The sequence below is a fragment of the Corvus brachyrhynchos genome, unplaced genomic scaffold (assembly GCF_000691975.1).
Source record: "Corvus brachyrhynchos isolate BGI_N302 unplaced genomic scaffold, ASM69197v1 scaffold310, whole genome shotgun sequence".
NCBI lineage: Eukaryota > Metazoa > Chordata > Aves > Passeriformes > Corvidae > Corvus > Corvus brachyrhynchos.
Window position 1 is genome coordinate 1027669 of NW_008236213.1, and position 17118 is coordinate 1044786.

A 17118-nucleotide genomic window follows, 5' to 3' on the forward strand; every position below is an offset into this window, starting at 1 on the left:
TTGGCCCCTCCTCTGAAGCACCAGGTCCTATTCCACCAGCAGCTGTGAACACTACCATTCCTCAGCAGATTTTTGAGGAACACAACATTTACTTCCTGGACTTGGTGGTCATATTGCATACCACCACACTGCACTGAAGTTGTAAGATGGGCATTCAGATCTATGAACTTGCTGTAACACAATTCAGTTCCAGTAACAGACACCATTAAAGGAGGCAGAATAAACTTTCAAAAAACTAATTTTAATCAAAACAAAAAAATTGTTGATCATTAACAAGTTTATAAAACAGTGATTTAGTTACATAAATAAATTGATATCAGTGTATCAAATCTTAATTACTTTCAACTTCATGAGCATGTTTACATGGGTGATGAAGTACAACCTTTTTACCTATTATAATAAATAAAATGGAGAGCATGAAATAGTTTTTCTAAACAAAAATACCTACAAACATACCTCTAGCATGTTCTCTAATGAAGGGAACAAGAGACACTGGACAACTTTTGCACCAAAACATAAAAACTGCTTTAAAAAGCACAAGGATACAGAACCATCAGCTAAAGTAAAGACACTATACTGTAACCAAAGTTGGTACTTAATAATATAATGAACAGTTTGGTAGTTAGATCTCCAGTTTGGTTATTTTAAAGCATTAAGACAAGGCAAGATAGAAGGCTGCTTTTGTTTGAGTAATTCTAGAGAAAATAAAATATATTAAAAAAACAAACCGAAAAGTAGAACAGTCATACCTACACAACTTTCTGTCCTGCACAAAGTCAAAATACCTATGCAGAATATATATATAATATATATATATATGTTATTTGTGCACAAAGGTTAGCTTATTATTAGCTCACTGCAAAGGCGTAACGTATCATGTCAATCATTTTGGAAAACATTTTGCGTTTTGTGTCAAAACGGATATTCTTTAAGTCTTCTAGGCTAGGAGGCATGAACTCCAATTCTGGCATACTGTATTCTTAATGCTAAGGCTTGCTGCTCTGGCTGCGTATTTTTTGTTGTCCCTCTTTACTATAGTGCCTGTTACAAGCATGTGTGTATGTGTGTATACATATATATGTATACACAGGTTGTATAAATATATATATATAAAATTTTTCACAACCAACCATGCAATCCAAAAGGTGGCTCTGCATAGATGCCCAGCATATAGTTCACCACCTGAGCCAACCCTGAAGCAAGGCGCACTTTAGTCCTTCTGATAGTTTTTTTTTTTGTTTAAAACCAAGCTACTGCAGCTTCAAGTATTTTGCATTACATAGATTTTTTTATAAATTAGTTAATGTTATATTTTTCAATATTCAGACATATACTATAATATATATACAGTACAATAAATGCTCTCATTCTTTTTTTAATTTTTTTGATAAATCCCTGAGAATGTATGTTGACAGTCGCTAAGTTTCCACATGCACAAGCATTGTGTGCCATGCTTCTGGATGAACAGCACTGCAAAGCCACGTGGTCAGCCTTTAACTATTAGTATTTCATTTGTTGGTTTGTTTAAATATGCTGAAATGTAAGGATGAGTTACAAAGGAGTAAAGCTGAATCCATTCGAGGTACTTATCACAGGATGGAGGTGTTTTGTTTGGTTTTTAAAGCCATTGCAATATATGTTTGTTTTTGAGGCTGTGAACGTATACAGAAAGAACAGGAGAGCGATGTGGGCTTTTGCCACTTGACAACATATACTCAGTGTAAACCAAACCTTTTTAACCTCTCTCTCATACAAAACAGAAAAAAAGAAAAAAAAATTAAACACACAAACTTTCACAACATGACAGTTTAGTTTGCAAACTCAATATAACTACACACATATAATACCGGTGTGGCTCTGTTTCTTTAAGTTAAAAAGGATACAAAGGCAGGCTCAAGTAAAAACAAACCACCCCTCCCCCCCTATCCCCATTCACTCATTTTCATCAACCAAACCGTTCACGAACCAGCATCATCAGTTTCTTTTTGCCTTTGTAGATTTGTTTTAGGTTGTCAATAAACTGTGTAAACTGGATGTGACCATCATGAGCCATTAGGAAGGTCTCTCGTGCCTTGCTGAGGAACTCTATAAACTCACTATAGTGTCGTGGGCTGATGTGAGTGAGACGTGAATGAGTAGTATTAATGTAGGCTCCGATTGTGGCATCCAAGAGTTGCCGTAAAGGGGCTTTGTCCAGTGACATGAGCTTACCAGAGTTCCTCCTTCCATGAAGTCCCACCATGCCAGGAGTGGTCAAAGTACACCTACGCAAAATGTCTGACAGTACTGTTGCACACTTGACACTTTTGACCACCAGAGGTATTATAGCTGCTAGCTCATTTTTCCCAAGGGAGTGGCTGAGCGCACATGCCCAGAGAACATCATTAATGGCAGGGTGTGTGTCCTGATTGTAACTCAGGTTGAGATGCGTTATGGCCAAAGTGGCCAGCTTATAGGCCCGCATAGGGTAACCACGGTGCTCCATGTATCGTGCTATAGTAAAAAGCTGTGAGTAGCTCATGCTGGTTGTAGCAGCATCTAGAACAATTTGGTAAGCGGTCTCAAAAGCTATGTGATCCTTTTCACATAGAGTGAGTGCAGAGAGGGCACAGTTTTGAGGATTCTTCATGGCACATTGTAGAGCAAGCGTCCTAGCACTGCAGGAGATTATAATTCCCACAAAGTCTAAGATGTTACCAGTAGTACATCCCAGCAAGAAGGGCTCATACACAGCATGGCTAGAAAAGGACATTAAAACTGAGACTACTGTGCAAACTCTGCAGCGATCACATAAATCCAGAAAATAACAGAAACAGCCTGCAAGACAAACTTTAATCTCCTGTTGTGACAGCTGAGCTGTTTTATTTATTATTTAAGACAATTTGGGTAAAATGTTCTGGCTCATTTGGTCTCATCATCTCACTCAAAAGCAGCCCTCACCTTCCACACCAGGGCAATAGCAACCTCTTCTCACTGTCAATCTCAAGGCACAGCACATATGAAAAGTAGGCAAAATGGCTTTCTTAAGAGAACACCATGCCATACTTAAGCAGAAGTTACTAAGCACACCATAAAGTAATCAAATTCATAAGTACATGACCATCATGATCCTTATTAGGGAAATACAATGAGCAATACAAACTACTGGATACTATATTCTCAGTGCCACTGTATTCCCAGTGTGTTTGGCAGAAGGAGGAAAAACTGACTGACTGTTTTCATAAATTGAACCTATAGTTAACTGGAGTGCCTTATTGCTAGGGACAGTTTACACACATTTGTGAGCCCACCTAAACCACACACAGAAGTCTTCATTTTCTCTGCAGGACTCTGATGCCTCCCATGCACCCCTTCACTCATTTGCAACAATACAGCATAGCAGAGAATAGCGTATCTTCATTTAAATGAACAGATTCCTAATGTTATATTGATTCTTTACTGTGTTGGTAAGTCTCAAGAGTACTTTGCATGACACTGTAGGTTCTTTATGGGACGCTTCTATTAGAATATGTAAACCAATTTAAAGCAATATTAATCCCAGTAGTTTATTTGCTGAGATGCAACTGCACAAAATAATACTCAGGCACTAATATCTATAAGATAGCCTCAGCAAAAATTATCTTAGCAAAGATATAAAAGCACTAAAACAAGAGCATTGCATGAATATTTGCAGACACAAACTACTTTCTGGCTGAGGGCATACAAAGGCAAGCTCTATTTCCTGCTATTGACAACAATATATTCCCAGCTAAGCATAAAGCAAAGAATTAACTAATCCAGAGAATAAGCAGCAGCAATCCTCTGAAGTTCTGAAACTCAAGAAGCATCTGTGCAATACAATTCAACTCAGATATATGAAGAAGAAATAAAACAGAAAAACCTGCTCTCCAGAAATACCTTTACTGACAATTAAAATGGTTCCATTATCATAAGTACTTAGATTGTTCCCATTAGCATTGCTGCTGATTTTTTTTTTTAACAGCTGTACAGCTTTTAATACACTCATCTTCATTTTCAGACTCTGTATCCTCACCTTGAAGGATTCATTTTCAGGCTCTGTATCCTCACCTTACCTGCATTAAGGTAAACCTTAATACAGAAGGTTTATGGGATGCCTCATGAAGACACACAGGAAATCTATGGCAAAGCCCAAAAATGATCAGAACATGCTACTTGAGAAAGCACTGTTTTCTCACTTCTGTACTGAGTATTTTGGGTACTGAATATTTGCATATGGGTACTTCCCAAAGGTTATGCACACCCCCACCTTATGGGGGAAAGAAATCACACTGTATTACTCAACTATTGTCTCATTTGCTTTGTGCCTAAAAACACCCACTAAATGACTGCCATAATGTGTTCTCACCAAAGGAATTTTAGAGATGCACATAAAGTGGGAGGCATTTGCAGAACTTGGGTGTTGACAAGGAAGATCAAGCCCTGTAAGAGTAGCTGACAAGAGAAACATACCTACTTCTGTTGCACATGTTACCAACCACCTCACCATTTCCCGTCGTCGCCAATTCAGCGTTGACAGTGTCATCCGCATCACCTGTTAAAAGAACACAAACAAAATAAAAATTAATTATATTGCAAACCACGGCCATAGACCAACAGATAGGAATTTCAAGGTACTCAAATACACTGCAGTTAAAAACGGCAGCCTCTTGCCCTCTCCACTCCATTACCTCTTCTACAGCTGGTATGTCAAACAATTTGAAAAACACTATTCAGATATTTTTGAACAGCATTACAGAGAGTAATTCCAGCTGAAGATCCTTCAGTGATAGAGAACAGAGACTGTTTATCTGTGGGAAAGAAAAAACTCTACCCCATATAAAGGCCTTCTCCCAAATAACAAAAACTAACAATCAATTACCAATTACTGAAATTAAATTACATAATGTCTCCTCCCTCTATGCACAAGTATATAGATAATTATCGTGCGACATTCCAGGGCATATCTAGTCAGGTACAAGATACTGAATACAGACAACCTAATTACAATTAAGTTGAGGGGAAAAGAAGGGGGAATCATCTGTAGACCACTAGAGACAGTGCTGACACTGTTTTGTGCAGGAAAAGCATTACTTGTAGGAAACTACACAGCTGAGAATTACTACCAGGAAACTGCTATGCATCTTCCCTCTGAAAACAAATCTTTCAAGATTCTTAAAAGATCTTTGGTAAACTTGGAACAGAACAGTGGGTAAATTCTACCACAGTTCCAATTCATTAGAAACCCTGGGACTGAGAACAAAGTAAGAGTTTGTGATATTACTTTCACTAGATCTCACTGAAGACATTCTGATGACACTGCCAACCACAAAAGAGTATCCACGGATACAGTAATATTCAAAATGTGCTATTTTCATTGAATGATACTTGGTGAAAGCTTGAGGTGACACACAGGTCAATTGTAAGGATTTTTCTCTCTCTCACATAAACATTTAAGGCAAATGAAACAAGCAGATTTCCACAGTGACCATGGAAATATGAAAGCCTAACAAAGCATACAGAAACCTCAGCTTTTTGATTAAAGATTTTAGTACCTTTCTTCAGCATGAGAAGCAACTGGGAAAATATCCTTTCCCCAGAAGTGTTTGGAGCTTTATTTACTGAAGCAAAGTAATAAATGGTTTTCTGATCTTTGCATGTTTGATTTAAGAATTCCCTGAAGAGGGATGGAGATATTTCTTTTTGTTGAAATGAACTGTGTAAACAATCAGATTCAAAAGTGTCAGGTAATATTACTGCTTGGTGGTCTCCTTTTAGCTTGCAAAGCTTCTCCTCAGAGCCTGAAAACTGATCGGTGGTGGTTGTACACCTCAAGAACAGTCAGATGCATCTGACTATGCAACAGCTTGTGGAGTACAGGATTTTGAAGGAAGTGAGAGTGCTGCTGTCAACATGGTATGCCTTAGCAACTGGTCATTATGGTTGACCTTGGCTTTCAACAAGCATGTACCAGTTCTCATTTAGGGGAAAGGAAGACAAGGAAAAGGAAGAAACCCCTGAAGACCATGCAGAAAATACAGTGTACTTCTGGCAAGCAGAGCAATTTTATTTTCTAGCCAGTCCTACATATAATCCTGAACCCACTGCACTGGTCCTCTCTCACCCCTGAACCAAAAAGTGCAGCCAGTGAATGCCAGCTCTGTGTTCCCCCTGAATGGCACAAAGGGGCTGTGCAGATTCTTTGTCTGTGTTTACCAGTATATTGAGCCTTGCATTAGAAAATAGAACTTAAAACCAAGTCCAGACAGAGCCCAAAGACGGTATCCTTTCCCGTGCTTAAAAGCTACACCCACCAAAACTGCATCAAATTTATTTCTTCTATTATAATAACAACAAATGACAGAAATACCTGAAGGCCCAACTCCAGAGAAACTTTCAGAAGAGTGATGTCTGGCAAGCTGTCCATGAGTGTTGCTATTTTAAATGCATCCTGGGCAAGTTTGAAGATGTGTGATGAGGAGTGTATATTTTTCTGGATGGATTCTAACACTGTTTCCAGTCTCCGAACATCACCTGCAAGGTGTAAACAGAATCACCAAATCAGAACAAGCTTCCAAAACACCCAGAGATCCATTATAACTGAGCCTGACATGGCTATGCAAGAATATGATGTTTCAGTTATACACACTTTGTTTTCAGAAACCTTCCATAATAAAATCACGCATGAATGAAAGATACAAGAGAGCACAAACTCTTCTGTCTGAAGGTGTTAGTGCAGTGCAGGGCCAAAAGTCACTCTGATTTGTGAATTTTCGAAGTGACTTGTCTGCTCCTGTGTCTCATAGTCAATGTCATGTGTCAGGAGAACAAAAAGCTGTCTCATCAGCCTCATACCAAGCTCATCTAGTACCAGCTAACTAAATTACCTACTTTGCTAGAAAATTACAAATTTAAGCCAGTTCAGTTTGTCGTACCTGTTTCAAACTCGTGTCAGACTGATCTGGATTCCTAAATTCAAGTTTTATGATCTGTTTACACATACAATATTAAAAGCTTACATTTAGTTGAGTACATAACTGACAGCAATGTACCTTTGGCTGCTGTTAGCATGGTTGACGCCAGCTCACACTGTTGGGATTCAATGTGACTTAGGGTGAACCAGCGGGGATACTGGTTTGGAACAACAGATGCAATGTGGTGAGGGCGGGACAGGTCTCCTGAAGGAGCTGTGGATTCCAGTACCAGCAATCTGAAATAAACCACCAAGCAATCTTTCATTAAACCACTATTACATCTGGTTGCTCACGAGCTAAAGTAAAGCTGCAAGAATACTTGGTATTGTCTATGCAATATGCTTTTTCAGTTTCAGGGAAAAAAAAAAAATCAGAAAACCACTTCTCTTCTTGGGGAATCTCAAAAGTCCACTTGCCAAACTTGCCTACATCAATAGGCAAGTTAACCTTTAACCTACCAATATTTCATAATGTGCCATAAATTGATGTTAGGGTCCCAAACAGCAGTGACAGAGAAGTTTCCTTTAAAATTATTTTCAGACTCCATTTTCTCATCGAGTATTCATCAATCAGCAACAGTCTTACCACCAAAGGAATACTCATACTTAAAAAATTTAAATTCATGTGTTGTTGACTACCAAAATCCAAGTGACAGCCCACAGCAAAGACTCAACTGATAGCCTTTGCAATACACTAGATAAAGACAGTATACCAGATACTCTATAAATGCCAGTATAAAAAGCAGGAGTGAACAAAACCAGGCATTTTTATTCAATACAATTAAGCAGAATTTCAGCATATAAAAGGTTAAAGAAATAGTAATAAGGCAATGTCCAGAAGAAAAGCTTTTGCAGTGCTTAGCTTCTTGGTGCCTCTTAGTATCTGAGGTCTGTTTCTAACAGCTTTCATATGCAAGTGATTTTGTAGAAGAAAGTCATTGGTGAGGATCAAGGAAGTTGCATCTCTGTTTTCAACAGAATTGCAACTACCCAACACTGAAAAATCCAATGCACTGTGTTTTCAGTGATAGAGTAAGCTCATTTAAACGTAAGTTATAATTTCTTACACTTAAAGAAATACCTAAGTTCTGTAAGCAGCTGTGGAGTATGACTTTTTTTTTTGTGGTAAGATGGATTTAAGTTCCATCTGGTTTTTTTTTTTTAGATTCCTGAAGCATATGATATAGGATAATATGCTATTATTATCCTATATATTATATAGGATAATAATAATATAGTATAGTAGTATATTTAAGAATTCACTGAGAAAGGTAATTTTGAATATATGGGAAAGCATATGCTAGGCATATAAAAATATAACACACCACCCAAATAACTATCAGACACATGTAAGAGCATAAAAATATGAAAAAAACCTTTAAGCCTTTCCTTTTCACTTGTATCAAGTCAAATCTATTCTCTAGCACCACTGAGACACCTCTTTATATACATAAACTCTAAAGCTGATTTTTTCCAAGTATAGAGTGAGGTTGCAGAAGTGCATTATAAGATAGTTTCAGTGAACAGAAAAAATCCTAACTATTAAATGAAGGAAGGGATTAGTAGCTTATGAGTAACAGTAAATAGGCAAAAAGCATGAAAGAAAGGTTGTTTTGGAGAAACCTTTTGTCACTTCGAATTTCACTGCTGGTTTCTGTGCTCTTTTGCTGTGAAAAGAAATGCTGCTATGAATCGGTGGCTTTCATGCAATTTTGGCAAGGTCAGGGAACACCAGAAAAGCACAAGCAGATTTAGCATTCTTTACTTTTTTCCCCTCTTTGAAACATCAATTATTTAGCCAGGTCTTAGCAGAGCTACTTTGTGATTAAACATCACCATTAAAGTCTGGCTCCCAAAGCCTGGGTGAAATTCAGGCTTAACAAGGGATCAGCCAAACTAAGCCAAATATTCAAGCTCAGATTCCAAGTGAGCAGTCAACTAGGTCACTGCAGATCCACATTCTCCAAGGCTGTGGTCCATATGCTTCAGTGCTGCAAGCAGAAAACTGTAGATAGAAGTGACCATCAAGGACTGCACAGCCCTGTCCTTGCAGACCTGAGGTGCATGCATGAAAGGCTTTGTGGTCTCAGTTTCCATTTATTTCATATTAAGTGTTCCACACACTAAAATAGGTCTTAAAAAATTACACAGTGTTTTTGAATACAGAGAGGTTAAATACTCTTGAGCTGCCACCATGGGTAACTGACCCATGTAGACTCGTATGCAGACTGACACTAAACATTCCTATCTGAAGAGCGAATAGCTGCGATCTTGGGAAATTAACTTCTTTAATAAATGTTGAAGTGAGAAAAGAAATATGCTTCACTTCTAAAAGCATGAGAGCTGTACAGTTTCCATGCAGCACCTTTACTAACTTCCACATGAGATTTCTGTCCTTGCCACAGCCATTTCTTCCCTCCCATGGCAGACAAGACGCTCAAGTTTTCATCTTCTGACCCACTCAACCTCTCAGCCATGAGACAGACATTCAGTCTTCATGTTTGCTTTATTCTTATGCTCTCAAGGCAGCATTACATTACTTTTTCATTTGGTTTGTATTGGGAGTCCTTTATTCAATGAACTAACACTTCGGTGTGAATGGAAAGAATAATCATCCCTCTTCAGGAGAATTTATGAAGTGCAGAAGAATGCAGTCAGAGATGGAACAGAAAGTGTCTAAATCTGCCATCATTACAGTTCAAGATAGCAGTACACATTTCTGAAGAGTGCCAAATATCAAACTACAAAAATAATGATTACTGTCTAGGGCTGAACTTTCATCTGTCTTATAAAGTGATGAAAAAATGACTATGGACGGAAAACAGCCCTGATTGCACTGACGTCTCCTGTGATTTTACCAGATGGAAACAAAAAGACAACTCTTTCTTTTACTGGTCTATTTGAAAAGTAACTTCTTTGATTGGGATGACAGCTTTATAGCAAATGAGGGCTGGAACTACACAAGACTAACTGGAGATTTCATCATTTGGATCTTTAAGTGTATTGCTTGTTTTTCTAGTTGAGAAAGGAAACTTCCAAAAAAGAAGTTATCAGTTATGACTGGTTTCTGGGCAAATCCTTGTTGAAGTGAAACTGCATAATGACACCATGTTCACTGGGGCATTCAGGAAAGCTGCTGATGGGTGACTGCTGCAGCCTTGGAGGATCATTTCAGTACCTTAGTTTAAGGAGGAAAAATCCACACAAACTACCTCTTGAGAAACACTTTAAGGTAGTAACTGAAAGCAAATACAAGACACAAGTATGTTTTATAAAATAATTAACCTTTGTTTCTTAACAAAAACCCAACCCAAACACAACCAAACCAACCAAAGAAACAACAGAAACCAAAACAAAAACAAACCAACGAAAAAACCCCTATCTATCAGATTTTTTACTATCTTCCTGTTCTAATATAATCAGTTATTGATGTACTTACCTTGAGATAAAAGAAGACTAGCAAACTTAAGTGGCCCAGGTAGCTTTCTGATAATACATTTCAATGTTCTCAATAGTTCACCCGTAACAGACTTTTTGTCTTCTCAATTGTCTTGGGGTGACTTTATGATGTGTATCCCATATCGCTGCCTATGCCCAGAAATTAATTGTTGTGTCTTTCTATGCCTCTAAACTGAGCCTGAGAGGGGGAAGGAAAAACTGAGCAAAACTTTTGCAAAGCAGTTTGCAGCTTGTTCAAGGTCACACACAGATAGCAATTGGTTTTTCCCAGTTGCAGCAGGGGAGGGAGGAAGCATCCTGCTTGCTGCTCCCGGGACTGTTTTTTGGCCAGTGGTTCAGCTGCTTTTTCTCCGGAGAGAGACTGAGAGTTGAATTTTTCCTTCTCTGGAATTTCGGATTTTTCCCCTTTTCTACTGGACTGCTTGATTGCTTCAACATCAGAGCACATCGGGAGGACTTTCCACCGGGCACAGAGGGCCTGGCCCTGGGCCAAGCCCCAGCTCCGAGGAGACCAAAGGGAGGACTCGAACACTTTCCCGGGTTTTTTCCTCCACAACGAGAGATTTTATTATTTAGCATTATTTTCCTTTCCCATGTGTTTGTCAAATAAATAGTTTTATGTCCTTCACTTTCCTTTGAGGAAAATTTATTTTTTCCCGAACCTGGTGGGGGAGGGGTGGCTGTGCCTTCCCTCAGAGGATATATTTCTAAATTTGGCCAAACCGGAACATCAATCAATTTCCTAAAATGCTAATTATAACCAGCAACTATGCAAGGTCACTCTTCATATTTTTTAGACTGTTCCCATAACATCCATTCCTAGACACTCTTGGAGGCAGGAAAATACTCAACAGGCTGAGCAGACCTTTGGCCTGAACTGACAGTAGCTATATTATGTTCTTATGCATGGCTTCCCATTCAGTCCTTTGAACACAGGAATTGTTTTCTCCTTGTTTAGCTTTTTGGAGGGAGTAGCTCCAGAACAAACACCTCCAAACCATACAGACACAACCCGTTCGATGAAGCTAAATACTCTTCATGGGGATAGGACGTCCTTCAATCAGTGCGCAATCATGCTGGGTGATAATGACCAGGAAAACTCAACATTTTTTCTTTTTTATAATCTAGGACTTGACTGCTTTTAGTATTCAGCTGTGGCTATTCCTTGTCAATCATCAACTACTAGGTTCTTGATAGTGAGCAGACAATTCAAATGAGACCACTTTCATCCCTGCATTCTATGTGGACAACAGATTTATCACTCATCATTTAGGTCTTCGAAAACTCATTCAGAAGTCTTTTCTTAGATATCATTACCAATCTGGCCGACCCTGAGACAGAGACAGCACACAGTGAACACTACCCGACAAATATCTTTTTCCTGATTACTGAAGACAAATGGGAGGCAAACAATAAATTTTGTTTGTCGAACATTGGATGCACTCCATTTAAATCCCAACATTCACCCAGGAGGCCAAGATGCTATGACGCACTAAAAAATGTACAGGCTCTGACCACACTACATGGTTTCAAATCTATCATTAAGAGTCAATTTATAAAGAAGGCCAGGGAAACAAATTGTCCTGCTGAGCAGACTAAGCAGCAGACAATGTCAAGATTTATGGTGGAATACCTCTTTCCTTATTTCATTACCAATACCAATATACACACACAACCACATAGGTGGGAGAATGCATGTGCTAAAGTGGCTGTATAACACAAAATCTTGTGCCCCAGGTGTGGGATTCTAGAAGTATTTGAAACAGAAAATCCTGTTTTACAAGTCTAAATAAACACTAATTGTACATTTATAAATTATTATAATATAGTTACTACATATACCATTTACTTTTATAGATGACAGAACCAAAATAGTACCTCCTTGAATGGAAGAACACATATTTTAGAAAAAGAGACTAAGTCTTGATTACCAAACCTTTTCCCCCTTTCCACATCCACTACTCATGCTCTTTCTGGACAGCTCACGAACACGTACCGCATGGCTCTCAGTGCAGTTTTGTATGCCAATTCAGCATCATGAGGTAGGAGAGAGGTGAAAAGATACTTGGCAAATGTGTGCATTGGAACACTCTCTCGATGGATGACTTCACCTAAGCCACTATATGGTCCACCTCAGGAAAAAGAAACAGAATGTCAGTCTTTACAAACTGCTAAACCCCAGCTTCTGAATCTTTAAAAGCATTCACTACACCTTCAGCTAGAAGTGGTATTCAAAGATAGAGCCTGCTGTACAAAAGGTGGAGTTGCATTGCTATTTTCAGTGAAATATATAACACATCACACACATACAATGTATTACTTGTATATTAAATACCATGTTATTATTTAGGAAAACAAAACTGACTACAAACTGTAATATATTAAACACACTACCAGTGCTTATACAAATGACAGAATGGTTACAGTACTCCATGGGGCTAATTCAACATGCCTGGTATGCAAAAGTAGAAAGTCGTAATCCTAGCTTTGCCTCCACACAGTTATGCACATCAATACCCATGCACCCCATCAGTGTGCCAGTGCTTTATCACAAATTCACCAGGAAAAAAAGAACAATGACAGTAGAAAAATGCATATCTTTAATTGAAATTACATGAACAATCACCACAGCAGCACCTGATCCCTCAAATGTCTCATTTGACATTAGAATTTAAATAACCCACTGGTCTGGACTTGGTCATGACTCAAGTTCCAGGTCCTGCCCTTGGGTCACAACCCCAGAGAGCTCCACAGGCTGGGGACAGAGTAACTGGAAAGCTACTCAGTCGAAAAGGACCTGGGGCGCTGGTCAACAGCAGCTCAACATGAGCCAGGGTGTGCCCAGATGGCCAAGAAAGCCAATGGCATCCTGGCCTGGATCAGCAGAACCAGGGCAGGGATTGTCCCCCTGTACCGAGGCCACACCTCGAGTGCTGTGTCCAGCTCTGGGCCCCTCACTCCAAGAAAGACATTGAGGTGCTGGAGAGAGTCCAGAGAAGGGCAATGGAGCTGGGGAAGGGTCTGGAGCACAAGTCCTGTGAGGAGGAGCTGAGGGAACTGGGGGTGTTTAGCCTGCAAAAAAGGAAGCCCAGGGGTGACTTTATCACTCTTTACAACTGTCTGAAAGGAGGCTGGGGTCAGCTTGGGGTCTGTCTCTTCTCCCACGTAACCAGAGACAGGATGAGAAGAAATAGCCTCAGGTTGTGCCATGGGAGGTTTAGACAGGATATCAGGAAAAACTTCTTAACTGAAAGGGTGGTCAGGAATTGGAGCAGGCTGCCCAGGGCAGTGGTGGAACCACTATCTTTGAAAGTGTTCAAATAAAGTGCCAATGTGTCACTTAGGGACATGGTTTAGTAGTGAACAAAGTGGTGGCTGGGTTAATGGCTGGACTCAACAATCTTATTAGTCTTTTCCAACCTGAACAATTCCATGGTGATGAACACTAGGTCAGATCCTGCACCAAAACTGGCTCTGTTAGCCCATTATACCCACATGATTTAAAAACTGCAATTTTTTTATGTGCAAATTATCCTCATTATTGGGGCAATGGATTTTATTCATTCAGTAAAGTGTAGATTTCAACTTGATAACAGCAGCATCATGATCAACAACAACAACAAAGTTAAATGCAACTATTTACTTGCTGAGTTTCAAATGTTCACAGTGCATATGAATCCTATTTCTACGTTTTTCCTGAATACTTAAGACTGTTATTCCTGTTAATAGGAAAACTGTGTCAAACAGTTTTCTGACTTCAGAGACAAGAGGTTCAGGCATTAAATGTTCAGGCAAAATACAGAATAAGAATCTTATATTACATATTACTGGACTATTAATGCACAGATAGCACCCAGCACTCCCAGAAATTACTACTGCTTCTACTAGAGACTACATCATACTTGAAAGGATGGATGGATGGATGGATGGATGGATGGATGGATGGATGGATGGCCGGCTGTGAGAGTTCATTTCTGTTTCAGCAACATTTTTGACTGGTGCTTTAGCACAACATGCGAGGATAGAAATCACTAGGCACGAAAAAATTCTGAGCTCCATAGGTGGGCATTTCTAAAGAGTGGGGCTAATTGCAAAGGAAATGTCAATGAAGATTTAGTAGGTGACAGTGTGTCTCATAATCATTTAAAATGAAGTTGAAAGCCATTCAAAACTGGCATTGCTTGAATGAAAGAAGCCATTTCATGTACGTTTGCTGGTTGGTGGTCCAGTCAGAAACCCAGTGAGGACACAAAGAATACATGACAAAGCATTTATATGAAAATATATTCTGCTATTAACTTAGCAGTCAAGCAAAAAATCAGAACAGCTTTTGCAAAACAGTCTTATGCTCTGCTTTCCCACGCACTCAAATGGTAGCTATATAGAGCATGCATTTATCTGCATTAACAGCATAGTAATTGGCTTAATATTGGACTAAGTTTTCTTTATTGTATCCACAGAATTTTAACTAAAAACTCACAATTGGTATGATTAGCACCTTAAATCATTGCACAGCTTTTCCTCCATGTACGCAGGCACTTTCTGCCTAATATGGAGTTTTCTGCCTAACTGAAACTATTGCAGGAAAGCCAGATTCCTCATCTCACACTAATGCAAGACAATCGTTGCACATTGCTCACAATGGGAATTCTTTAGGCAGTTTTATTAGCAGACTTCCTGCTATGATCAACTAAGAAAACATTAAAAATTTCAGTGATCAAAGTAGTAAACTAAATTATCAGAAAACATGTCAGAGAAATCCTGCCTTTTCCTCATAAAGCATCCTTACCAGTAAACAGATGCAGCAAACTGATTTTATAATCCAGAGGAATCCTTCATGTTAATATCTAGATCTAGACAGTAGCTTTTCTTGTCCAAAGGCTATAAAGCAGCAGTACAGTCACACCATGATGGAAACTCTCCCTATGTTGCAGCTTCTCTGCAGTTTCAAATCTGGGTAAAAACAGTGACTTAGAGCTGGGAACCCTAAGCAACATATTGTGTACCTCTTCCATAATAGACAAAGTTTTAAAAGACTAACGTGTTACAAAAAAGGAGCAAAACCTGACTGTTGTGTAACAATTTCACAACTTACCTAGGGCAGTACCACACTCCCTTCAAGCCAAGTGCATGCACTCAAAACCAGGACTATGCCTTTGGCTAATTTGCTCCCCTGAAGTTTTTTTCTTCCATTCAAAAAGAACAAAAGCCAGAAAGGCAACCTTGGAACCCATGCCACCACTCTCTGAACATGATGTTCAAGTGCTACATGTTAAGCCTATTTAAAAGTTAAGGCAAAAGTATGCCCTCCTGTGTACAGATTCTATTTCAACACTGCCTAATTCCAAAACACAAATTGTGTGCCATGGTCAGAACATATGCACAAGACCAGACCTTAAGCCACAATATTTGACCAAATATTTTAATTTTCACCTATGATATAAACTTAAAAGGCAAGTAGTTTTCTTGATTTTCACAAGTAAAATGTTACATTTCTGCCTCAGCAATTACATGTGAATTTTCTGAGCTCTTCACTTGGGAACAGTGGTCAAAATCTTCATACATTTATAAAGCTGCCAGTATAGTGCCTTTTGCAGAATACAAGGAATACTTAGAATTTTGATACCTAGGAACTGTTGATAACTGATGTCTACATAATATAATAGTTAGCCTGGAGTGTATAATCAGGTTATTGAGATTATGACATGCAACAAATGTAAAGAATGAAGTGTATTCAAAATTAAAAGGTTTATAGGTCAATATATGCCTTATCTCCACAGTCATAAGACACCTGAAGTATGTCAATTTTTGTAAGAGATTTGATAAAAACTTTAATGGAGTTCTAAGTAAAAAAGCCCTCTGAAGCATGTAAGACAGTTTCTACAGCAACACTAGTTCTGTGTGCTTGTTTAAGTGGAGACAGTTTAGAGAAGCAGTTAGCATCTATATTCAGCTACCTTCTAATAGGAAGACTGCTTGCTTTCGAAAAATCTTCACCAGAGTATCATCCAATTCAATTTCCTGTAGCTTAGAAATGAGCTGCTCCTCATTTCGACAAACCTTCTCTTGTGCATACAACCCATCTGGCATTACTCGCTGCTGTCCCAGCCCTATCAATGCTACTTCCACAGCCAGTGTTAAGTAAGATTCCCCTTCTTCTAAGAATTTGTGTGCAGGCAGGTGCTGGTACTCCAGAGATTTGCATTGCCCCAGGTTCTCTGTAAGGGGTGACAGAAAGAAAAACACATCAGCAAACCATTTTAACCCACAATCTGCCTACAATGCCACATACACAAAAGCTTCCACTGTTAGTATGAATGTTTTAAAATTATTTAAATTATTAGCCAGTCTCAAAATACAACACTCAAATCTAAAATATGTCATCTAATTCCACATAGCAGAAATACTCAAAAAGAATTTGGTTTTAATTAACCCACTCAAGTAAAAATAAAAGTTTTTGTTTTTAAACTGCACAATTTTAAAAAAGGCAGTTCCTCTAGCTTTGTGTTAATGAGGCCAAAATTGCAAGATCCATTCCAATTTCTTTCCCCACCCATTTCTATATTTCCTTAAAGCTCTGATGTGCAAGAGGAAGGGAAAAGTGCTTATACACCTACATAGATTTCAGCTGAAGCTATTAGAACTGTGCAAATACAATAGGCCTGGGAACTCCACACCTTTAATATATG

At 38.8% G+C, this 17118-nt stretch overlaps 1 protein-coding gene across 1 annotated transcript in view; it reads right to left on the reverse strand.

Annotated features, from left to right (window-relative positions):
* Positions 1–220: 220 nt before the first annotated feature.
* ZSWIM6 (zinc finger SWIM-type containing 6) overlaps positions 221–17118 on the reverse strand; it is a 49590-nt gene continuing 32692 nt past the window's right edge. Inside the window, exons 8-13 of the mRNA XM_017743836.1 lie at positions 16387–16647; positions 12426–12561; positions 7050–7207; positions 6368–6531; positions 4336–4552; positions 221–2685 (exon numbers count right to left, since the gene is read on the reverse strand). Coding sequence (XP_017599325.1) covers positions 1946–2685; positions 4336–4552; positions 6368–6531; positions 7050–7207; positions 12426–12561; positions 16387–16647 — 1676 coding nt within the window. The 3' untranslated portion in view covers positions 221–1945. The remainder of the gene's footprint in view (positions 2686–4335; positions 4553–6367; positions 6532–7049; positions 7208–12425; positions 12562–16386; positions 16648–17118) is intronic.